Here is a 25,827-nt window from a genome sequence, read left to right on the forward strand (position 1 = left end):
CGAGCCTGCCTGTGCACTGCCAGGAGCCGGGCCCAGCCACCAGCGCATCGCTGCAGCAGGAGCGACACCAATCATGTTGACCTCTCGGTGGCCCTTTGTCCTATGACCTTGACCTCTCGGCCGTCCCTGGACACCACGGAACTCTCTGAGGCTGCTGTGCCACTGGAACTCTGGAGAAACTTCCCTGAGCCCCCGGCGCAGGAAGAACTACAACTCCCATGGTGCTTCGCGATGGCTTAAGGCTCGTCGATCTTTTCTCACAACTCCTTCAGCACAGCCCTCCATAGGTCGGTCGCGGAGGCCACGACGCTCCCCCGCCCGGGACGCCCTGGTCACCGGGCTCAGCGTGACGTCACCAGGACCTACGCCTCGCGCGGGAGACGGCAGTTGGCCGATGGTCCCTGGCTGGGGTGGCGGTGGCTCTGAGACTGAGGAAGAGGCCTGCGAGAGAGGCGGGCCGCGATGCCTTCCCAGCGGCGGGTCAGTCAGCTCCTGGAACTGTGAGTGCACCCGCCCCGCCTCCCCTCCGGGCAGCCGGGCCGCGCGGCCCTCCCCTCCCCACCGAGGCCCGTTCGTGCTGAGGGTCTCGTAGCCGAGGACCGTTGTGCAGCGGGGGTCTGCGGGGCGGGCCTCCCCTCGGCGAGCATCCCCGGCCTCCATCAGTCTCAGTCTCCAGATGCCTCTCCAAAACCGCCAGTAAAACCCTGCCCAGTCGCCGCGAGTGAGGGGGGGTGACAGGAAACCGGGGACCCCGGGGAGTAGGGGTTTGCGAACGGCGCTGCTGGCTGGGCGCCGTTGGCGCATGCGCGGGGCCTCTCCGGCCGGTGTCCGGGCCTCGCGCCCCGCCGCGGGCCTTCGCAGTACCCACCTCGGGGACCCCAGGGAGGGGTGGGCCGGACACCTCGGGACGGCACCGGAAGCCTGCCCAGCAAGTGGAAACACCACGACGTTTCACAGAGAAACTGCAGTTACCATGGCAATGGCATCGGGACTCTCGAGTCCATTAGGAGTTGCCACGGTTGAAGGCGAAGGAGAACAATCTAGTTAATCTGCACGAGGCCCTCTAAACTATGAGATTTGGCTTGTCATCCCCCAAGCTCTTGGCCCTGAGGCAGCAGTCACTGTCCAAACAAGAGAAATCCTCGATTCTCCCGTGGGAGAATTTGGAACTCAGTAGAGACCTGAGGGAAATAACTGGCATTATTGTTCTTTTACTTTTCTCCTCTCCCCTCCCTCTTTCTTTTCTTTTCCTTCCTCCCTCCTTCCCTCTCTCCCTCCCTCTCTCCCTCCCTCTCTCCCTCACTCTCTCCCTCTTTCTTTCTTTCTTCCTTTCTTTGTCGGTCATGGGGTTTGAACATTGGGCTTGGGCGCTGTCCCTCAGCTCTTCACTCAAGGCGAGCGCTCTGCCACTTGAGCCACAACTGCACCACTTCCAGTTTTCTAGTGGTTTATTGGAGATAAGAGTCTCATGGCCTTTCCTGCCCAAACAGGCTTTGAACTGTGATCCTCAGATCTCAGCCTGGCTTGCTTGCTTGTTTGATTGATTCCTTCCTTCCTCCCTCCCTCTCTCTCTTTCTTGTCCTGGGCCTTGAACTCAGGGCCTGGGTGCTATACCTGAGCTATTTTGCTCAAGGCTAGTCCTTGGGCACTTGCATTAATCAGAGAAGAGTCTCTTGGGACTTTTCTGCCTGGACTGGCTTCAAACCCTGATCCTCAGATCTCAGCCTCCTCAGTAGCTAGGATTACAGCTGTGAGCCAAGATTCTCTCTCTCTCTCTTTTTTTTTTTTTGGTTGGTCATGGGGCTTGAATTCTGGGCCTGAGCATTGTCCCTCAGCTCTTCAGCTCAAGGTGAGTGCTCTAACATTTGAGCTACAGCACCACTTCCGGTTTTTCTAGTGGTTTATTGGAGATAAGACTCTCATGGACTTCCCTGCCCAGGCTGGCTTGAAACCGCAATCCTCAGATCTCAGCGTCCTGAGTAGGATTACAGGCATGAGCCACTGGCACCCGGCTCTCTTTTCTTTTTTGCTGACCCTGGGGCTTGAACTTAGCCTGAGTGGTGTCCCTGAGCCTCTTTGTGCTCAAGGCTAGCACTCAACTACATGAGTCACAGTGCTACTTCCAACTTTTATTGAGTAGTTTATTGGAGATAAGCATCTAATGGAATTTCTCGTCAAGGTTTGCTAAGAACTGGGATCCTCAAATCTTAGCCTCCAGAGTAGCTAAGATTATAGGTGTGAGCCACCGCCCCCAGCCTTTTCTTTCCTTCCTTCCTCTCATTCTTTCTTTTCATGTGTGTGTGTGGGGGGGGGGGGGGGGAGGGTGTGTGCCAGTATGCCAGTACTGGAGTTTGAACTCAGGGCCTTATGCTCAATCTTCACTGAAGATTGGCTCTCTACCACTTAAGCCCTAGCTCCACTTAAGCATTTTGCTGGTTAACTGAAGATGAGTCTCACAGACTTTCCTGTCTGGGCCTCAGTTCTCAGCATCCTGAGTAGCTATGATTACAAGGTCTGAAGCACCAGTGCCCAGTTGCATTAGTTACTGGTGAGTTTTACATCAGATCCAAATGGGATTTTATTTCCATCCTTAATGATAAGAATGGTAAGTATGAAGATAGACTACCATAGATCTATTCATACATTTAATACATACTAGTTCTACAATCATGAGCAAATCATATACCTGTCTGGGCTTCAGTGATAGAGTCTAGAAATGGAAAATATCATCAAGCTGTCCTGAAGATCAGAAGCCAGTACAAGTAAAATCCATAGAGCATTTATTTTCATTATCTATTTATTTATTTTGTGTGTGGATGTCAGTAATGGAGCTTGAACTCAGGGCTTTCTGCTTTCACTGGGCTTATTCACTCAAGGCTAGTGCTGTACCACTTAAATCACATCTCCACTTCTGGCTTTTTGCTGATGTTGTACACTTTCAGGACCCCCGAAAGACCATCGGAGACCACGACCAATGCAAACAGCAGAAGAGTCGGTATTTGCAAGCTTGAGCTTGGTGCTCTGCGCACTCAGTAACTGGTGACGCTAAGAGGCCCCGAGCACAAAATCAGCACAGCTTTTATAGTATTGAACAAACAAGTTTAGAAAATTTCCACACAAGCAGTTACATGATTGGTTAACATTTATAAAGATGCATAGTCATTTTTTTATTGGCCCATGTACTGAGGTTTGAGTCTACACTAACCACATTGCCCTTTTTCTGAACTATTGGTCCACATTTGACAGTTTGATGGTTGCAAAACTGTTATGTTCTGTTCCTGGAACACTTGGGCAATTGTTCTGTTTCTTAAGGGTGGGCAGGGGTGGTGACAACCTGCGGTTTATCTGAGAGTTGTTTTTTTTTTCTTTCTCTCTCGGGGTTACTCTGAGGGCAGCCCAGCACAAGATGGTGGGGTTAATCTCAAAATGGAGTTACTTTGGCTCTTCACTGGTAAATTGGAGTGAATTTCATGGACTTTACTACCCAGGCTAGCTTTGAGCCTCAGTCCCCAGATCTCAGCATTGTGAATAACTAGGATTATAGGTATAGGCCACTGGTGTCCAGCTGCTGCTGCTGTTGTTATTATTATTATTGAGACAGGGTTTTCCTATATGTAGGCTGGCCTCAAATCTGTTATCCTCCAGTCAGGTGCTAGGATTTCCACCATACCTGACGTGAGCATAAATTTAAAGAACACACGTGCTTTGTGTGGCTCTTTGCCACAGATTGTGTGAAATCAAGTGTTAGGAAAGATCAAGCGGACGAAAGGAAAGAAGGCAGAAACCTCAACAAATCAGAACAGGCTTTAATCATTGCTGCAGAAGGACTCCAAGTAACAGTGAGCCAGGTGGGAGAAATGAGTGGAGAACCTAGGGTTAGAACAGGCTACAAGTACAGTTGAGGAATGAGCGTTCCTTGGAATGTGGTTGTGGCAAACTGCTCTGTTTGGGATGTAGGGTATCCTTCTGGTGCCAAGGGTGGCACGCTTTCAGGATGATATTAGCCAATAAGATTTCAGAGAGGAGAATTCTGGGAAAGTTGGGGATGGTGGGGGGGAGGCAAGGCAAGGCAAGGAGGGTCAGTGGGCCATGCCAGGGGAGCAACAGAGCGGATTTCCATCGTCATGCATAGTGAGGTGCAATCTGATGAGACTAGTACAAGTTTATAAATAACTATAGTTAATTATAGTGATCTGGGCGAGGGGGCTCACACCTGTAATCCTAGTTACTCAGGAGGCTGAGAGCTGTGGTATCTAGTTTGAAAACAGCCCAGGCAGGAAAATCTGTGATATTCTTTATCTTCAATTAACCAGTCAAAAGCCCGAAGTGAAAATGGGGCTTAAATAGTACAACATTAACCTTGAGTGAAAAAGCCAAGTTGGGGTGGGAGGCCCTGAGTTCAAACCCTGGTACTGGCACAAAATAAATAGTTAACTAAAAACAAAATAAAGAAATAATGGTAATGGTAGCTCCTTTGTATACCTTAATAATAACACTAATTTTTTCCCCCTCCATTGTGGGGTCTGAACTCTGGGCCTGGGCACTGCCCCTCAGCTCTTCAGCTCAAGGCTAGCATTGTACCACATGAGCCACAGTGCCACTTCTGGCTTTTTCTGCTTTATGTGGTGCTAGGGAATCGAACCCAGGACCTCATACATGCAAAGCAAGCACTCTACCACTGAGCCACCTTCCCAGTCCAATAAAAATAATTTTAAAAAGAAAAGAAAAAAATAATGGTAATTGAGGGCAGAACAGTACCAGGAAATAGGGATGAGCAGAGTATTTTTGAAATTTCTGATGAAAAAAAGAACATTTAAGCCAGGAGACAGCTCTATAAAGGAAATAATATTTGCAGGTTGATAGATAGTATCAGGCTGCAGGGCAGGGTTGGACCCAGCTGCCAGCCACAAGGAACTTCCACAAGAGCTTTCTGACCCCTGTTCTGCTTCTATCCTTGGCCCACATCCTTGTCACAACACCCTCATTTACATTCTGTGCTTCTGATGGTTTTGTGAACTCCTAGCCATGTGGCTTCACCTTAATGCTGCAGAAATCACTAACTGGGTAAGCAGAGGATCTTATTCACATATGATTAAGGTGGCAGTATTTTTTGGCTTTGTTTTTTGTTCATTTTTGTGCTGGCCTTGGGACTTGAACTTACGGCCTGGACGTTATCCCTGAGTTTTTTGCTCAAGGCTAGTGCACTACCACTTGAATTTCAGCTCCATTTCCATTCTTTTTGGTGATTAATTGGAGATAAGTCTCATAGACTTTCCTACCTGGGGTGGCTTTGAACTGCCATTCTCAGATCTCAGCCTTCTGAATAGCTAGGGTACAGGCACAAGCCACCAGCTCCCGGCTAAGGTACCTTACAAATCACCATCTTTTTGTTGTTGTTGTTGTTGTCCAGTTGTGGGGCTTGAATGCTGGGCCTGAGCACTGTCCCTCAGTTTCTCCAACTCAAGGGTAGAGCTCTACCACTGGATTCACAGCATCACTTCCAGTTTTTCTGAGTGGTTTATTGGAGATAAGAGTCTCATGGACTTTCTTGCCTGGGTTGGCTTTAAACTGTGATCCTTAGATCTGGGCCTCCTGAGTAGCTAGGATTACAGGCATGAGCCACCAGCACCTGACCAGATCACTATCTTTTTTTTTAAAAATTACATTTAAGTACTTGTACAAATGGGTTAGTTCAACAGGTTAGTTTATGAGTGCAATGCATCTGGATCAAATGACCTTACATGGAAATCTCTCTAGTCAGACCTGGAAAAGCTATCCCCTGTTCCTAGAAGGGTCCATAATTATGAACATCTCTTTAGCCTTGTCATTGGTCATCAGCATAACAATGAGCACTCAGTCACTCGTTAGGACTGCCTGCTCTGTCTTCTTTAGAGTATACTTTTGCACTTCACCTTAATAAACCTTGCTTTGTGAAACTCCTGTGTGTCTGCCCCTGGATTCTTTCTTCAGCAAGATAGACAACCCACTGGATCCTGACTTCCAACCTTTCCAGGTGACAACAGCATTGAGCATTTGAACATCCAAAGACATGGATTCAAGAGGGAGTGCAATAAGAAGAGTAAGAATGAGAGGCAAAGTAGGCTGCTGTGGCTCACACCTGTAATCCTAACTATTCTGAAGGCTAAAATATGAGGATCAAGGTTCAAACTCTGGTACCAACACATGCACACACAAAAGTTAATGGTAAGACCTGAAATTACTACAGGAAACCACAGGGAAAACACTACAAAATATAGACAGAGACAATATTCTGAATAGGACTCTTAGATGTTCAGGAAATAGAGCAACAAGATATGTGATCCATTCAAATTAGTCAGTACATCAAAAATTGAAATTATGTCAGAATGAAGAGACAATGTATCAAATGGGAGGAAATCTGTGCAAGCTATTCTTGAAAGGATTAATATCCAGAAATATAAAAAGTAAAAATGTTAAAGACTTCAAGAACAAATAAGTCAACTAGTATTTGGGCAGATGAATTGAACAAACAGTTCTCAAAAGAAGAAGCATACATGGCAAATGGAAACATGAGAAATGTACAACATCCTTAGTTTTAAAGGAAATATAAAGCAAATATTAATATTCCGTCAACGCTGGTCAAAATGGCAATTATCAAAAGCAAGCAAACAAAAACACAATAGTTGGGTGCTGGTGGCTCTCACCTATAATCCCATCTTTCAGGGGGCTGAGATTTTAGGATCAAGGTTGCCTGGGCAGGCAAATCTGAGAGACTCACCTTCAGTTAACCAGAAAAAAAAAAAAGCTAGAATTGGATGTGGATGTGTGAGAAGAATAGCCAAACCAGAGCATGAGGCACTGATTCAAGTCACACAAACTCCAAAAAAATAAAGAAGAGAAAGAAAAACAATTGCTGGCAAAAAACAGAGGAGGAAAAGGAACCCTGAAACGTTTGATGGAAATGTAACTTCGTGCACCACTATGGCAATAAGTATGGAGGTCACTTAGAAAAACTAAAAGTATGACCTGCTACAGCATTCTTAGGCCTATAACTAAAGCATTGTACACAACACAAGTAGAGATACCAGCACATCCATGTTTATTGCAGCACTATTCACAACAGTTAAGCAATGGACTCAGCATAGGTGTCCCAACAACTGAAAGACAGTATGGATACAGCAGAGCATATTCAGCCATAAGGAAGAACGAAGTTATGTTACTTGAAGGAAAAAGAATGAACTAGAGTTAATGATGTTGAGGGAAATGAGCTAAGCTCAAGAAAGACAAGTATTGCTGGGTACTGGTGGCTCACATCTGTAGACCAGCTACTCAGGAGGTTGAGGTCTGAAGATCATGGTTTAAAAGCTGGTGTAGGCAGGGAACTTCATGAGACTCATCCAATTAACAACCAAAAAGCCAGAAGTGGACTGTGGCTCAAGTTGTGGAACCCTAAACAAAAGAAGCTTGGAAAGCATCCAGGCCCTGAGTTCAAATCCTAGGACCAGCACACACACACACACACACATCACATTTTCTCTCATGGACCTAAAAAAAACAGTAATAGTAGAAGTAATCATATGACATGTTAATAAGTATGAATGTTTTAGTCACAAGTCAATGGCTCACGCCTGTAATCCTAGCTACTCAGGAGACTGAGATCTGAAGATCCCAGTTTGAAGCCAGCTTGGAGGGGCTGGGAAGATGGCTCAGTGGTAGAGCACTTGCCTTGCATGCCTGAGGCCCTGGGTTCGATTCCTCAGCACTACATAAGCAAAAAGAAAAAAGCTGGAAGTGGCGCTGTGGCTCAAGTGGTAGAGCACTAGCCTTGAGCTGAAGAGCTGAGGAACAGCACCCAGGCCCAGAGTTCAGGCCCCACAACCGGACCCAAAAATTAAAAAAAATAAAAAATGAAGCCAGCTTAGACAAGAAAATCCATTAGATGCTTATCTCCAATAAAGTCAGGAAGAGCTGAAAAGGGTACTGTGACTCAAAGAGAGCGCCCAGGCCCAGAGTTCAAGCCCCAGGACTGGCAAAAATAAAATACAAGTGTTTCGTTGGAGAACCAATGAGAGGGGGGAAGGAAGAAAGGGTGCTGAGAGGTGAATATGATCAAAGTATATTACACATATATTATGGAAAGACTAAGGACACTGGACACCTGTAGCATACACCTAGCTACTGAGGATGCTGAGATATGAGGATTGCAGCTCAAAGCTAGCCCAGGCAGAAAAGTCCATGAGATTCACCTGCAATTAACCACCAAAAAAGCTGGAAGTGGAGCTGTGGGTCTAATGATAGAATGCTACTCGAGCATAAAAGCTCAGAGACAAAAAAAAAAAATGCTCAGAGACAGGGTCCAGGCCCTGAGTTCAAGCCCTAGGGCAGCAGGGGGGAAAAAATAAGAAAACCTCACTGAATACTTAAAAAAAAAAAACAGGGGAGGTTCACACCTGTAATCCTAGCTACTTAGGAGACTGAGATAAAATGATCAAAGTTTGAAGCCAAACAGAGCAGGAAAGTCTGCGAAACTCTTATTACCAATCAACCAGAAAACCCGAAACTGGTGTGGCTCAAAGTGGTAGAGCACTAGCCTTCAACAGAATAGCTCAGGGATAGTGCCCAGGCCCTGAGATCAAGCCCTACAACTGACCAAAAAAAAAAAAGAAAGAAAAACTATACTAGAAGTAAATTTGATAAAGTATATGATATGTGTATAGGAAATGACACAACGAAACCTCTTTTTACAATTAACTTATGCAAATAAGAAAAATTGTAAGTATATGATCTCATTAATTTGTAAGTATAAACTTACATAAATGATTGGGTATTTGTAGACAAAAATAAAATTCATGCTTATTTCTTTAACATATGAGCTTAGATGGTTGGAATTTGAAGCCACTGATGAAATTAGTGATGATGAAATTAGGCAAATGAAGGAGAGAAAAGCATTACAAGTGTTATTTTTACATGTACATGTAGACCCACAGGAGAATGAGTCATTTGAGAAAGGGCCAACATAGGAAGCTTTTATAGTGCTTACAAAGGAGAACGTGAGGATAGAAAATGAGAAATGGATCTGGGCTGGGATGTGTGGGGGAGTGGCTGAGCTGTCCTGGGAAAGTATAAAGCTAATACAAACTGCTGCTTCAAATTTGCAGAAGCCATCCAGGCAACAGTGCCCAATTCCAGCCTTTCTGGCATTGGTGCAAGGGAGGTACCCTCCTCAAAGGAATTTTTATGGCTTGCTCTCTGTAGAAAAGGAAAGAGAAAGTCTGGAGGCTGGTGACTCAGACCTGTAATCCTAGCTACTTAGGAGGGTGAGATCTGAGATCACAGTTTGAAACTAGACTGAACAGGAAAGTTTGTGAGACTCTATCTCCAATTAACCACCAAAAAATCCAGAAGTGAAGCTGTGACTCAAGTGGTAGAATGCTAGCCTTGAGGGGGAGAAAAAGCTTAAGACAGCACCCAGACCCTAAGTTCAAGCCCTGGGACCAGTGTGTGTGTGTGTGTGTGTGTGTGTGTGTGTGTGTGTGTGTGTGTGTGTGTGTGTGTGTGTGTGTGTGTGTGTGTGTGTGTGTGTGTGTGTGTGTGTGTGTGTGTGTGTGTGTGTGTGTGTGTGTGTGTGTGTGTGTGTGTGTGTCTGTGTGTCTGTGTGTGTGTCTGTGTGTGTGTGTGTCTGTGTGTGTGTGTGTCTGTGTGTGTCTGTGTGTGTTTCAACTTCAGCTGAAAGGGGATGTGGCTCAAGTAGTGGAGCACCTGCCTGGCAAGTGCAAGGCCCTGAGTTCAAATCCTAATACTACCAAAAAATCATGTGGTAGAGGGCTTTCAGCTTGAAATAGTAAATATACCAAATCAGAATATCTTAGAGCCAATTATTTATCCTCAATTCCTTCAGGATCTTGATTGTTGCCTGTTCTGATAATTCCATGCAAGAATAAGAGAGTCTAGCCAGATGCAGGAGGCTCACAACCATAATCCTAGCTACTCAGAAGGCTGAGATCTGAGGATTGTGATTTGAAGCCAGACTGGGCAGAAAAGTCTGTGAGACTCTTATTTCTAGTTAACTAGCAAAAAGCCCAAGTAAATGTATAACTTCAAGTGGGTAGTACATCAGTTTTGAGTAAAAAAGCCAAGGGAGAACATAAGGCACTGAGTTCTAGCCCCATACTGGCAAGCAAACACAAAAAAGAACAACTGCCAGGGGCTGGGAGGTAGCTCAGTGGTAGAGCGCTTGCCTTGCATGCTTGAGGCCCTGGGTTTGATTCCTCAGCACCACATAAGCAGAAAAAGCCACAAGTGGCGCTGTGGCTCAAGTGGTAGAACACAAGCCTTCAGTTGAATTGCTGAGGGACAGCACCCAGACCCAGAGCTCAGGCCTCACAACCTACCAAAAAAAAAAAAAAGAAAGAACACGTGTCTGCATGACTGATTCTTTGTCAATCTCTGTGACAGTTCCCTCTAATGATTTCATTACTGTTTTTTGTTTGTTTGTTTGCATGTGGGTTTTTGTTAGTCAGTCATGGGACTTGAAGTCAGGGCTTGGGTGCTGTCCCTAAGCTTTTTCACTCAAGGCTAGCACTCTGCTACTGTGAGCTACACTACTGCTTCCGGTTTACTGGTGGTTAATTGGAGATAACAGTCTCATAGACTTTCTAATCCAGAATGGTTTTGAACCACGATTCTCAGATCTTAGCTAAGATTACAGATGTGATCTACTATTTCTTGGCTTCACATGATTTTTTTAAACCCACATAATTTTTTATCAAAATATTTTAACAATATTTTTTAACACAATTTTTTTTAACAAAATAGAGAAACAGTGCAGGATTAAGAAATAAAAACTTGAAATGAATGGACTCCAATTTAAAGTTGATATAGGAAGATATAATTGAAATCTGGGAGTTGAAGGCGTGGCTTAGCTGGTAGAGCATTAGCCAAAGACCAAAAAGTATCAGGTACCAAGTTCAAGTTATGGTCTTCAAATCTGGGTGCTAGTAACCATGTCTTAGAATTTAAAAGAATTAGGAAAAGGACAACTAAATAAATTACTTCCTTTTATTAATTTTTAATGTGTTTTGACTTTACATACACTGAGGGTTTTTTTTAGTTTGGTTGGTTTTTTTTTTTTTTGGGGGGGGCATGGGGCTTGAACTCTGGGCACTGTCCCTCAGCTCATCAGCTCAAGGCTGGCATTCTGCCACTTGAGCCACAGCACTACTTCCAGTTTTCTGGTGGTTGATTGGAGATAAGAGTCTTAAAGACTTTCCTGCACAGGCTGGCTATGAACTGAGAACCGCAGATCTCAGCCTCCTTAGTAGCTAGGATTATAGGTGTGAGCCACAGGTGCCCAGCTACACTTAGATTTTGAATCCTGTGAAATCGAGACTTTTTTTTTTTTTTTTTTTGCCAGTCCTGGATCTTGAACTCCAGGCTTGGACATTGTTTCTGAGCTTCTTTTGCTCAAGGCTAGCACTATTCCACTTGAGCACAGCACCACTTCTGGCTTTTTCTGTTTATGTGGTACTGAGGAATTGAACCCAGGGCTTCATGCATGCTAGGCAAGCATTCTACCACTAAGCTACCTTCCCAGCCCAAATAATTTCTTTCTTTTTTCTTTTTTTTTTTTTTTTTGTGTCAGTCCTGAAGTTTGAACTCAGGGCCTGGGCACTGTCCTTGAGCTTCTTTTGCTCAAGGCTTGTACTCTACCAGTTGAGCCACAGCACCACTTCTGGCTTTTTCTGTTTTTTCAAGATTTTTTTAAACATTAACGAAAAGGTAAATTGTGTTCATGAAAAAGCAAAATGGTAATACACAGCATTGAAAGGAGCAACCAGCTCAGTGCTAGTGGCTCATGCCTGTAATCCTAGCTACTCAGGAGACTGAGATCTGAAGATCATGGTTCAAAGCCATCACAGGCAGGAAAGTCTGTGAGACACTTATCTCCAAATAGCCAGCAAAATGCTGGAAGTGGAGGTATGAATCAAGTGGTAATGCACCAGCCTTGAGTGGGGAGGGGAGAAACACAAGCAAAAATGTAAAGCTCTGATTCAAGCCCAAGTACCAGCACAGCAAGAAAATAAGAACAACTAGTAGGAACACTGTAACTGGTGATTGTATTTGTATTTCAGGTGCCTTTGGTGCTTCATGGAGAACATTTCCAGATACATCACAGACATTAAGCCTTTGCCTCCTAACATAAAAGATAGGCTGATTAAGATAATGAGTACTCAAGGGCGGATAACAGATTCCAATATAAGTGAGGTAAGAGAGTGCTCGCCGGTAAAGCAGGTTATAGTTTACTGTTAAGACACAGTTTCTGATTGTTCTGAAGCAAAGGAATTACAGTAGGGTTAGTAATCATCTAAAAATAATCATATAGGGGCTGGGAAGGTGGCTCAGTGGTAGAGTGCTTGCCTTGCATGCCTGAGGCCCTGGGTTCGATTCCTCAGCACCACATAAGCAAAAAGAAAAAAGCCGGAAGTGGTGCTGTGGCTCAAGTGGTAGAGCACTAGCCTTGAGCTGAAGAGCTGAGGGACAGCGCCCAGGCCCAGAGTTCAGGCCCCATGACCAGACTCAAAAAAACAAACAAACAAAAAAAAAATAATCATATAGCAGCCAGTCTCAGTGGCTCATACCTGTAATCCTGGCTACTCAGATCTGAGATCTGAGGATGACAGTTCGCAGCCAGCCCAAGCAGGAAAGTCTGTGAGATTTAATCTCCATTTAAAAATTGGAAGTGAGGGGCTGGGAAGGTGGCTCAGTGGTAGAGCGCTTGCCTTGCATGCCTGAGGCCCTGGGTTTGATTCCTCAGCACCACATAAGCAAAAAGAAAAAAGCCGGAAGTGGCACTGTGGCTCAAGTGGTAGAGTGCTAGCCTTGAGCTGAAGAGCTGAGAGACAGCGCCCAGGCCCAGAGTTCAGGCCCCACGACCGCACCCAAAAACAAAAAAAAAATAAAAATAAAAATTGGAAGTGAGGGGTTGGGGAGGTGGCTCAGTGGTAGAGTGCTTGCCTTACATGCATGAGGCCCTGGGTTCGATTCCTCAGCACCACATAAGCAAAAAGAAAAAAGCCCGAAGTGGCACTGTGACTCAAGTGGTAGAGCCCTAGCCTTGAGCTGAAGAGCTGAGGGACAGTGCCCAGGCCCAGAGTTCAGGCGCCACGACCAGACCCCCCCCCCCCCAAAAAAAAATTGGAAGTGAGGGCTGGGAAGGTGGCTCAATGGTAGAGTTCATGCCTCCCATGCATGAGGCCCTGGGTTCAGTTCCTCAGCACCAGCTAATCAGGAAAAGCTGGAAGCAGTGCTGTGGTTCTAGTGGTAAAGCAGTAGCCTTGGGCTGAAGTGCTAAGGGACAGCGCCCAGGCCCAGAGTTCAGGCCCCACAACCGACAAAAAAAAAATTGGAAGTGCAGCTGGGTGCTTGTGGCTCATGCCAATAATCCTAGCTACTCAGGAGGCTGAGAGAGATCTGAGGATCGCAGTTTGAAGCCAGCCCAGGCAGCAAAGTACATGAGACTCCTTTTTTTTTTTTTCTTTGTCAGTCATGGAGCTTGGGCGCTGTCCTTGTGCTCTTCACTTAAGGCAAGTGCTCTACTGCTTGAGCCACAGAGCCACTTCCAGTTTTCTAGTGTTTTAATTGGAGATAAGAATCTCACAGGACATTCCAGCCCAGGCTGTCTTTGAACAGCGATCCTCAGATCTCAGTCTCCTGAGTAGCTAGGATGACAAGTGTGAGCCACTAGCGCCCAGCTTCCATGAGACTCTTTTTTTTGGGGGGGGGGGAGGGGGTCCGATTGTGGGGCCTGAACTCTGGGCCTGGGCGCTGTCCCTCAGCTCTTCAGCTCAAGGCTAGCGCTCTACCACTTGAGCCAGAGCGCCACTTCCGGCTTTTTTCTTTTTGCTTATGTGGTGCTGCGGAATCGAACCCAGGGCCTCAGGCATGCAAGGCAAGCGCTCTACCACTGAGCCACCTTCCCAGTGCCTTCCATGAGACTCTTATCGCCAATATATTACTCAGAAAAAGCTGGAAGTGACACTATGGTTCAAGTGCTGGAGCGCTAGCCTTGAACACAGGAGACAGCTCAGGGACAGAGCCCAGGTCCTGTGTTCAAGCCCCACCACCAACAAAAAAATAAAAGCTGGAAGTGGAGTTGTGGCTGAAGTGGCAGAATACTAGCCTTTAGCAAAGAAATTCATTAAGCCAGGTGCCGGTGGCTCACGCCTGTAATCCTAGCTTCTCGGGAGGCTGAGATCTGAGGACTGTGGTTTGATGTCAGCATAGGCTGGATTTTTTTTTTCCTGAACTTTTTTTTTTTTTAACTTTTTTTTCCCTTCTTATACTTAAAAAAAAAAATACTTCCTGCTGTAGCCAGGGTGACAGGCACACAGCATCACTCCCAGCTTCTACCAAATGGGAGTCTCAGCTGAGTGCTGGTAGATCACACCTATAGTCCTAGCTAGGAGACTAGGATCTAAGGATCTCAGTTCAAAGAGAGACTAGGCAGAAAAGTCTGAAGGACTCTCTCCAACAAATGAGCTTTATAACCAAGATGTCATATTGAATGATGTCAGGTTCTGCCTTCAGTGACCAGCTTAACTCCCTTCCCCTGAAGAAGTCTTTACATTTGAGTTTTTGTTGTTGTTGTTGTTTTCTTTGCCTGCACTGGGGCTTCAACTCAGGGCCTTGTCTCTTGCTGAGCTTTTAAGCTCAAGGCTAGGGTTTCCACTTGAGCCACAGCTCTGCTTCTAGCTTTTTTTCTGGTTAATTGGAGATAAGAGTCTCAGATTTGTCTGCCTGGGCTGGCTTTGAACCCTGATCCCCACATCTCAGCCTCCCAAATAGCTAGGTTTACAAGTGAGAGACATCACACCCAGCCCTAACAGTCTTTTTTTTTTGGGGGGGGTGGGGGGGGGTCATGTGGCTTGAACTCTGGGCCTGGGCACTGTCCCTCAGTTGTTCAGTTCAAGGCTAGCACTCTACCACTTGAGCCACAGTGCCACTTCTGGTTTTCTGATAGTTAACTGGAGATGAGAGTCTCATGGACTTTCCTGCCCAGGCTGGCTTTGAACCATGATCCTCAGATCTCAGCCTCCTGAGTAGCTAGGATTACAGGCATGAGCCACTGGTGCCTAGCTCCTAACAGAGTCTTTTGCATAATTTTTGAAGGGAAGCTATATGGGTTCCAAACAACCTTCTGGTTTTCCAGTGTTCTGAAAATAACCTCTTCTGGAATATGGGTTGTGTGGGTCTTACCTAGTTCACATTGGGTTGATCTAAAAAAATTAAAAAAAAATACATACAGGTGGTCAAAGTTTTTGTGTCAATTAAAATTTCTTGTGTGGCTTTTGTTATGGTTAGCCTTTCTGACTTGCTTCTCTCTGGTGTGACCTCCTATACTTTGAGACTAAGGAGTGCTGGGGAAGAGACTGTTTGTTCATTCCTTACCAATTCAGTGTGCAATTAATCCTTGTGAGCTATGCTTTACTGTCAACTAATCCTTAGAAGGTAGAATAAACAAAAGCAAAGTGAAGCCTGGCACTGGTGGCTCATACCTGTAAACCTAGCTACTTAGGAAGCTGAGATCTGATTATCAGAGTTTGCAGCCAGCCCAAGAAGGAAAGTCCATGAGTCTCTTGTCTGCAATTAACCACCAAAAAGCCAGAAGCGTGGCTGTGGCTCAAGTGGTAGAGAGGTAGCCTTGAGCACAAAAGCTCAGGGACCCTTGTCTATTTACTTTGCCTATCCTGCTCTTTTCCATCTGTTTTAGTTTTCATACGTCATATTTCCAGTTTATCTTTTTATGCCTTTTTGGTTTTGTTTTATCTTAGAACATTTTCTCGTCCTTTATTTTTTTTTAGCATATTATTACGCTTTGGTCCTGCTATTCTAATTCTTCTGTTCCTGCATTAGGAATCATAATCCAATTTGGTTTTCTTTAGAAATAGGTGTGCTCTGCAGATATCTTGTTGTTGTTGTTTAAGCAGCAAATACATTCTGTTGTAGCCAGATACTGGAGGTCTGACCTCAGTTTGTATCAGCCCTGTTGAGCTGATAAAAGAGGCCTGGAGATGGGCCACTGTGATGCGCCCATACCTCAGCTGGGCACCAGTGGGCTCACTCACACCTGTGACCTGAGCTACTTGGTTTTTGGGGTTTTTTTGTTTTGTTTTTTTGGGTCCAGTCGTGGGGCCTGAACTCTGGGCTTGGGCGCTGTCCCTCAGCTCTTCAGCTCAAGGCTAGCGCTCTACCACTTGAGCCATAGCGCCACTTCCGGCTTTTTCCTTTTGCTTATGTGGTGCTGAGGAGTCGAACCCAGGGCCTCAGGCATGTAAGGCAAGCGCTCTACCACTGAGCCACCTTCCCAGCCCTTTTATTGTTTTGTTTTGTTTTTGTTTTTTTGGACCTGAGCTACTTGGGAGGCTGAGACCAGGAGGATTTCTGTTTCAGGCCAGCCTAGGCAGAGGAGTCCGCAAGACACTTCTTCAGTCTCAGCTGGCACCCTTCCACTTAAACCATGTTTCCAGTCTGGCATTTTGCTCATTTGTTGGAGAGAGTCCTTCAGACTTTTCTGCCTAGTCTCTCTTTGAACTGAGATCCTTAGATCCTTAGAGGAAAACCTAAAGAAACCCTCTAACTAATCACTCACTCTTACTTGACATAAAAATCACTAATATTGGAGGTCACAGGGGAACACAGGGGGTTGGAACCCAGGTTCTTCTAATAGTAAGTCTAGTCTTTATTTTATTTATCTTTTTATTTTATTTTATTTATTTTGGGTCCAGTCATGGGGCCTGAACTCTGGGCCTGGGCGGTGTCCCTCAGCTCTTCAGCTCAAGGCTAGCACTCTACCCCTTGAGCCACAGCACCACTTCCGTGTTTTGATTTTTTTTTTCTGCTTATGTGGTGCTGAGGAATCGAACCCAGGGCCTCATGCATGCAAGGCTAGCACTCTACCACATAGCCACCTTCCCAGCCCCAATTTTATTTATCTTTTATTAATAAAATATAGTAATATGGTATTGTTTTAGTAATACAGCATTATTTTAATAATGCATTGATATTATATTTTAATTTTTAATTGTTATTAAACACTAGGGTTTCAACTTAGAGCCTCCTGCTTGCTGGACAAATATATTACTTTTTTTTTGTTGGTGGTAGTGGTAGTGGTGGGGCTTGAACTCTGGGCCTGGGCGCTTTCCCTCAGTTCTTCAGCTCAAGGCTAGCACACTACCACTTGAGCCACAGTGCCACTTCTGGTTTTCCGGTGGTTTATTGGAGATAAGAGTTTCATGGACTTTCCTGCCCGGGCTGGCTTCCTTTGAACCATGGTCCTCAGATTTCAGCCTCCTTAGTAGCTAAGATTACAGGTGTGAACCACTGGCGCCTGGTTAAGTGTATTACTTCTAAGCAAACCATGTATATATTCCCCTGCCTTAGTGCCAGTCATGGGCTTGAACTCAGGGCCTGTCCCTGAGCTTTGTTTTTGCCCAAGGCTTGTGCTCTACCACTTGAACCACAGCTCCTCTTCCAGCCCTGGAGGTTAATTGAAGCTAAGAGTCTCATGGTCTTTCCCCACCCTGGCTGACCTTCAATCAAGATCCTCAGATCTTAACCTCCTGAGTAACTAGGATTACAAGCATGAGCCACCAGCACCCAGCAACCCTGTTTATTTTTGAGATGTGGTCTCACTTCCTGCCTGAGAATGTTCCTGGATTACTGGGGGATCCTCCTATTAATTTCCAATCATTGCTGGGATGACAGACACCAAGGCCCCCCCCCCCCCGGCCCCCCTTCTTCCATTGACTTGGAGTCTCATGGACTTTTCTGCCTGGGCTAGCCTGGAGCTGAGACCCTCCCAGTCTCTGCCATCTGCATAGCCAAGGTGACAGGTATGAGCCAGTCCTTAATTACAGCTGGGAGCTGTGTGGGGAGGACTGTCACTCACTGCCAGAGCTCACACTTTTTAGGTCCAACAATCCTACCATCTCTAGCCATATCATCTCCAGCCATGTTTATCAGTACATTGTGTTTGGGAAAGCTGTACCTCCAGCAGGAAGCAGAGGAGGATTTTTCCTTGTTTTCTATGTCTATCTCCTTATCACATGTTTCTACATTCCTTTTTTTTTCTCTCTCTCTATTTCTTTTTGTCAGTCGTGAGGCTTGAACTCTGGGCCTGGGTGCTGTCCCTCAGCTCTTTAGCTCAAGACTAGTGCTCTATTGAGCCACAGCACCACTTCTGGTTTTCTGGTGGTTTATTGGAGATAAGAGTCTCATGGACTTTCCTGCCCAGGCTGGCTTTGAATCATGACTCTCAGATCTCAGCCTCCTGAGTAGCTAGGATTCTAGCTATTCAGGCTATAGGCATGAGCCACTGGCGCCTGGTTGTTTCTACATTCTTTGCTGTATCTTCTCCCAGTGGCACATCTGTCATGAAATTAGTCTATATTTATATTAAATATTAAGAAATATCTTCATAAAATTTATATATTACATCTATTTATATAATTATACATATAGATATATCTACATAAATATAAGTAAATAAATATAAGTAAATATTAATATAAGTAAATATTAATATAAGTAAATATTTATATAAATGTATGCTATATATAATATATAATTATATAAATGTATATTATTTAAATATATCTATATGGATATATGTCTATTTATAGAAAATTAATTTCTCAAAGTCCTGTATTTGCTGCAGATTTTACATCCTGAAGTGCAAATCCTAGATCTCCGGAGCTGTGATATCTCAGATGTTGCTCTCCAACATGTGTGTACCTGCAAAAAACTGAAGGCATTAAATTTAAATTCCTCACAGGAAAACAGAGTTTCCATAACTTCTGAAGGTATGTTTATACATACTAAATAAGCACACACTGCTACTTAGCATCTGATATAATTTTTTCTATTATCTTTAGTTTTACAAAAAGATTTCATTTCAACATGTCAATTTAGAAGTACAATGCATTTTATTATTTGTTTATTTGTGACATTACTAGGGCTTGAACTTGGAGCCTGGGTGCTGTCCCTTAGCTATTTTGCTCAAGGCTGGTGTTCTACAACTTGAGCCACAGCTCAACTTTTGGCTTTTAAGTGATTAATTAGAGATAAGAGTCTCTCAGGTTTCCTGCCTGAGCTGATTTTGAACCTCAATCCTAACAGTAGGTAGGATTAGAGGCATGGGCCATCTGTACTTACCAGTAAAATATATCTTAATTTAATGACACCGTTTTCTTTCCTTTTTTTTTTTTTTTGGGGGGGTCCGGTCATGGGGCCTGAACTCTGGGCCTGGGCATTGTCCCTCAGCTCTTCAGCTCAAGGCTAGCACTCTACCACTTGAGCCACAGCACCACTTCCGGCTTTTTTCTTTTTGCTTATGTGGTGCTGAGGAATCGAACCCAGGGCCTTGAGCTTGCAAGGCAAGTGCTCTACCACTGAGCCACCTTCCCAGCCCCCTTTTTTTTTTTTTTTTTTTGGGGGGGTCCGGTCGTGGGGCCTGAACTCAGGGCCTGAGCGCTGTCCCTCAGCTCTTCAGCTCAAGGCTAGAGCTCTACCACTTGAGCCACAGCGCCACTTCCGGCTTTTTTCTTTTTGCTTATGTGGTGCTGAGGAATCGAACCCAGGGCCTCAGGCATGCAAGGCAAGCGCTCTACCACTGAGCCACCTTCCCAGACCCCCAGCCCCTTTTGTTTGTGGGTATGTGTTGGTTGAGGGGCTTGAACTCTGGGCCTGGATGCTGTCCCTCAGCTTTTCAGCTCAAGGCAAGTGCTCTACCACTTGAGCCACAGCGCCACTTCTGGTTTTCTGGTGGTTAATTGGAAATAAGACTTTTCCTGCCCAGTCTGGGTTTGAACTGTGATCCTCAGATTTCAGCCTTCTAAGTAGCTAGGATTACAGGCATGAGCCACCAGTGCCCAGCTTACGTCACCCTTTCTATCATTCTTCCCCAACTTTCCCATCCCCACCCATCCATGGTACAATTTTATTTTTATTTTTATTTTTTTGGGTCCGGTCGTGGGGATTGAGCTCTGGGCCTGGGCACTGTCCCTCAGCTCTTCAGCTCAAGGCTAGCATGCTACCACTTGAGCCATAGCACCACTTCCAGCTTTTTTTTTTTTCTGCTTATGCATGGTATAATTTTAGAACAGAGAAAGGGAAAGTATATTGAAAAAGAGCTGAGCACATGTGCCTGTCCTGGGGCTTGAATTTAGGGCCTAAGCACTATCCCTGAACTTTTTTTGCTCAGGGCTAGCACTCTAACACTTGAGCCACAATTTTACTTCCAGTTTTTTGCTGGTTAATTGGATTTTCCTGACCAGGCTGACTTTGAACACTGATCCTCAGATCTCAGGCTCCTTAGTAGCTAGGATTACAGGCATGAACCACTCACAGCCAGTGGTGATGGCTCTTTTGATACTATATTACAACAGTATTAATCATCAGTTTGAATGGAAGGAAAGGAAAGGACAGGGAAGGGAGAGGAGGGGAGGGTAAAAGAAGGAAGGAGAGGAGAAGGAAAAAAGGGAGAACTTGGTTAGAAAAGTAGGTTCCTGAAAATTTTTGTGGACTTATTTCCCAATCATGTTATGCAAACAAACATAAGTCTTGCAAATGTTTACATTAAAAAAGGACGGGGGGCTGGGGGGAGGGAAGCTAGGATCTGGCTTAGTGGTAGAGTGTTTGCCTAGCATGCATGAAGCCCGGGTTCGATTCCTCAGTACCACATAAATAGAAAAAAAACAGAAGTGGTTCTGTGGCTATCCTTGAGCAAAAGAAGTTCAAGGCCAGTGTCCAGGCCCTCAGTTAAAGTCCCAAGATTGGGGGGAAAAAATTCTGTTGGGAAAAAAAAAAAAAACTTCATCCCTTCTGACAGCATATTTTCAATTTTCCAGCTGTCTATATACCAACTAGGAATCTAAAATTTAATTCAATTCTGACATTATCTATCTGGATTTAGTAGCATAATCCACAAATTAATGAAACCCTAAGCCCAACACTGGGAATCTCAACAGAAGTAGACCACCCATCCATAATTAAAAAGCCAAGTAAGGTGCCATGCCTATAATCCTAGCTACTTGGGATGCTGAAATCTGAGGATCACAGTTCCAAGCTACCCTGGGCAGGAAAATCTGTGAGACTCTTCTGTACAATTAACCAGCAAAAAGCTAGAAGTGGAAGTGTTGGTCATGTGGTGGAGTTCTGTTTCTTGAGTGAAAAAGCTAAAGGAGAATAGTATTTTCTGGTTCTGAGTTTAAGCCTGAAGACAGGCTAAATAAATAAGTAAAGGAAAAAGAAAGCCAGGCACTGATGGTGTAGTGAGGAGGGGCAGTGAGACTAATCAGTCCATAGTGAAAATGTAAAAGATTTTATTGAGGAAAAAGTGCTTCACGTGCCAAGACCGCACCTGGAGTCAGGATCCCAGGAAATGGCCCCGACTGCCAGCCCACATCGGCTTTTAAGCATTTTGGGCTAGGGTGGGGGAAGGGGGAGGCTGGATGTTGTTTTTAGCCAATGATTGTTACAAGAAATTTGCACCTTAAGTTTAAATTTCCCACCAAGATTTTGCTGGCGGGAATCAGGGGACTAGAACAAAGGGTGGTGATGGTTCTGCTGGGTTAGAGCTTCCATTGCTCAGAAAACAGCAGAAGTGGAGTTACAGAGTTAGAGTTATATGGTTACCGAGTTACAATTACAGTTACTAGCTAAAATAGCTAGTTACCAGGAAAGTCTTATCCACAGCACACTTACATTTATATCTTAAAATCATTCATTATCCATTTTACACAATCCAACTAAAATATTATATTCCATCTTTACTTCCTCCACCATATCAGTGGCTTATGCCTGTAATCCTAGCTACTCAGGAGGCTGAAATCTGAGGATTGTGGTTTGAAGCCATTCCAGGCAGTAAAGTCCATGAGATTCTTATTTTCTTTTTTTTTTTTTTTTTTAAATTTAATTTAATTTTATTTGTGAACATACTGTACAGAGGAGTTACAGTTACATGGGCAGGATAATGCGTACATTTCTTACCAAGCATTGCAGCCTCCTCCTTTGTTTACCCTTCACATCCCAAGATTCTTATTTTCAATTAACCACCAAAAAGCTGAAAATGGAGCTATGGCTCAGCTGGTAGAGCACTAGCCTAGAGCAAAAAAGCTCAGGGACAGTGAGTGCCCAGACTGAGTTCAAGCCTCAGGCCCAGCCCATAAAGTTGAAAGGAGGAAGGGAAGAAAGGAAGAAGGGAGGGAGGGATAGAGGAAGGGAAGGAAATAAGGAAGAAAGGGAGGGAGAGAGGAAAGGAGTATTAAAGGAGGAGTTTGGAGCATCCAGAACAGACAGAGTGGTTGATCTTGGTGGGACCTGTGTAGGGGCCTGTGTGGTCCAGTTCTTGTTCTGAATGGGTGAAGAATTGGTTTTCTCTTCAGAGGACCAGGCTGGCTCCCCTGAGGTGATTTCTCTTGCTTGAGGGCAAACCTTGTTAAAGCAGATAATTGCCCTCATTTGGGTATGGTGAGTCCTCACAGACTGCCATTCCCTGGGGGCAGTTTCAGTCCCTGGTCATAGAGGTGTTATGGATAAAGCCTGTCCTTTTAATCCCTGGTGACAGCTGGGGAGAAAAAGTGGACTCAGAGACTGGGGTTTCAGAGGAGGTGTTTGAAGTGACAGAGACAAATGGAGGTAATTATAAGCCAGTGACCAATGGCCTCTTTGAGAGCTCAGGCTCCCAAGACTGCCTCTATTCCCAAGTCCTGGTTCCTGGTATGTCTGACTGCACAGGGATGAACCAGCTATAAGCAGTGACCTCCTTCTCAAGGTTCAGTACTTTGGCAGAGTGGCTCACAGAATTCAGGGAATTGGTTTTTTTGTTTTTTGGGTTTTTTTTTTTTTTTTTTTTTGCTTTTGGTTATTAGTTTATCACAAACAGTACCATAAAGGATATAAATTAACAGCCAATAGAGACACATTGGGTAAGATCTAAAAGAAGCTCTATACAGGGGTTTCTGTTCCCAAGGCGGGTGTGGAGGTCTCTGCCATCACGTGTCCTTGCTCCAGAGTTCTTGTAATCAGCAGGCACTGGTAGCTCATGCCTGTAATCCTGGCCACTCAGGAGACTGAGAACTGAAGATCATGGTTCAAAGCCAGCCCATGTGGGAAAGTCTACAAGAGTCTTATCTCCAAGGAACCAGTGAAAAAAACAACAGTGGAGCTGTGGCTCCAGAGGTAAAGGCTAAGCAAGCTGAGGCGAGATAGATTAGGGCACAGTAAATGCCAGCCAGGAATTTGGAAACAAACATGGTATACCACTTACACTCCTTCATAAACTGCAGTATTAGCACAAGGAAAAAGAAAAGAGCAGGAACAGCTTTCTCCATCTGACCTTGCCTCCTGGCCCCAAACAATGAGCGTGCTCTGAAAACTGAGCAGGAACATAAATAAAGACATCAATCCTGGAGAAGCAAACACTTAGGAGAATGACTCCTCCTGGCACAAAGTACTTAATCTCGGGTAAACATCTGTCTTAAAAATATATGGCAGAATGCATTCTTTCTTGAAGGAAGCCGCCCAAACAGAAGGATCAAAGTTTAATGAGACCCTGAGCCCAAGTGATAAGAGTACAACACCAAGAGTAACGGGATACCAGGTGCAAAGACAAAGAAAATATTTATCCTACAATAACGTTTAAGCCAAACTATGCCCGATGCACGTGAGGGTTTGCGAGGATTTCCTCTAGAAGTAGGGACTCCTCACTCAGGGTCTTTGACTGTGATCGCAGAATAAGAATTTCTGAACAAGTCATTGTAAGCGCTGACCCAGAAAACCACTCAGACACATAGTCACATACAAGAAAGACGCGTTTAATGTCAGCTGGAAGCTAACAGGCTATCTCTCATGGAATAAAGAGTTGCTAAATGCTCTCAGAGCCGAGCCATAGAGGTAAATATATTGTCAGGAGTCTGAAGGCAGAAGGGTCTGGGGCAGGAAATCTGAGGCAAAAAACATTGTAGTCATAGCTGGACACTGGAAATATCAGACAGCCAGGGCAGGACATTCTATAGCTGGCTTGCAGCCAGGGAAAACATCCTATATCTGGCATGTAGCAGAGACAATACATTTTATAGCTGTCATGTAGCAAGGGGAAACATTCTATAGCAGAGACAATACATTCTAGAGCTGACATCTTGTGACTATACACTAGGACCCACCTGTGACTGGGACTGTGCATCCAGATTACATTGCTGACGCAGCTTGGGCCAGTGGGAATAGAGAACTGTGGCCAGGCCTGGCCTGTGGATGACCCAGGGTAAAGGCTGGCAACTCAAATTAGGGGTGAATAAGCTTATAGTCATGATGGGGAGAAAACTTGACAGAGCTTTATTAAGTAAGCAAGAGACAAGCAGCTAAACAGACAAAAAGACAGGCAGGCAGGCAGGGGCACACTAACAGAGTGGGTGCTCTCGAAAGGAAAGCTCTGTAGCATCAAGGGTATTATAAGATAAAGGAAGGTGGTCTGATTTAAAGTTATGCAAAAAAATGGGTCTTTATCTCTGCTCTCAATCACTTTTGATGTTGTTATACTCTCTAAGTTCCTGGGTCTTTTTTATTTTTTTATTTTTTTTGGGGGGGGGGGGTGTTGGGTCCAGTCGTGAGGCCTGAACTCTGGGCCTAGGTGCTGTCCCTCAGCTCTTCAGCTCAAAGCTAGCGCTCTACCACTTGAGCCACAGCGCCACTTCTGGCTTTTTTCTTATGTGGTGCTGAGGAATCAAACCCAGCGTCTCATGTATGCAAGGCAAGCACTCTACCACTGAGCCACCTTCCCAGCCCCAAGTTCCTGGATCTTATTTACCATCCTAGTTGTTTATGTTTTAGGTCCACCCTTTAATTTTAGAGGACTTGTCTTTCAGTAAGTGGTGCATCCTGCCACCAAACAAAAGAAGGCATCCTGGTGTCTATCTTAGAAGCAAAGATAGTGCTCCTATGTTTCTTAAATACCTTGATTCTGGGTTGCCTTCACCGGGCCTCACTTTCCCCTTAAATGACTTTGGTCCCTTAAATCTCTCTCTCTCTCTCTCTCTCTCTCTCTCTCTCTCCCTTTTTTTTTTTTTTGGGGGGGGGGGTTGGTTGTGGGACAGCCTAGGCACTGTCCCTGAACTCTTCAGCTCAAAGCTAGTTCTCTATCACTTGAGCCACAGCGCCACTTCCAGTATTCTAGTGGTTAATTGGAGATAAGAATCTGGTGACTTTTCTGTCCTGGCTGGCTTTGAACTGTGATACTCAGATCGCAGCCTCCTGAGTAGGATTACAGGCGTGAGCCACCAGCTCTTAGCTGGTCCCTTAATCTTAAGGAAAGTAGATGGATAAATATCTCCTGTATTTAAGTTTTTTTGAATTCCTAGCAAGTGTTTACCATGGCCTCATTTTCCCTAATCTATCCTGCCTCACCTTTATCATTCATATATATATATATATGTATATGCATATACCTCTGATGTCAAAGAGCTCCACGTGTCTCCTTTTGAGCACTCACAGTCTGTTAGAGCCTGCCTTTGCATTTCTGCTTGCCTGCTTGTTGACTTAATAAAGCTCTGCCACTTTTTTGTTTGTTTTGTTTTTACCATTGTCACTCATATTCTGTGATTGAAGTCAAGGACCTGGGAGCAAAACCCTAAGTGGTGTCTAGGGAGAAGCGTCACAAACTCTCACCGGGAGCCATTGACAAAGCGAATGCATGAGGCCCTGAGTTCAAGTTTTATGCCCCAGTACACACAGATACAACATACACACACACACAAACACACACACAACACAGCAAGGTACTAGTTGCTGACCCAT

General features: G+C 44.8%; 1 protein-coding gene across 1 annotated transcript in view; it reads left to right on the forward strand.

Annotated features, from left to right (window-relative positions):
- Positions 1–390: 390 nt before the first annotated feature.
- The window catches only part of Amn1 (antagonist of mitotic exit network 1 homolog), a 46,263-nt gene continuing 20,826 nt past the window's right edge, over positions 391–25,827 (forward strand). The window contains exons 1-3 of the mRNA XM_042677616.1: positions 391–500; positions 12,111–12,243; positions 18,695–18,839. Coding sequence (XP_042533550.1) covers positions 463–500; positions 12,111–12,243; positions 18,695–18,839 — 316 coding nt within the window. The 5' untranslated portion in view covers positions 391–462. The remainder of the gene's footprint in view (positions 501–12,110; positions 12,244–18,694; positions 18,840–25,827) is intronic.

The sequence above is a fragment of the Dipodomys spectabilis genome, unplaced genomic scaffold (assembly GCF_019054845.1).
Source record: "Dipodomys spectabilis isolate Male_0828 unplaced genomic scaffold, ASM1905484v1 ptg000039l, whole genome shotgun sequence".
NCBI lineage: Eukaryota > Metazoa > Chordata > Mammalia > Rodentia > Heteromyidae > Dipodomys > Dipodomys spectabilis.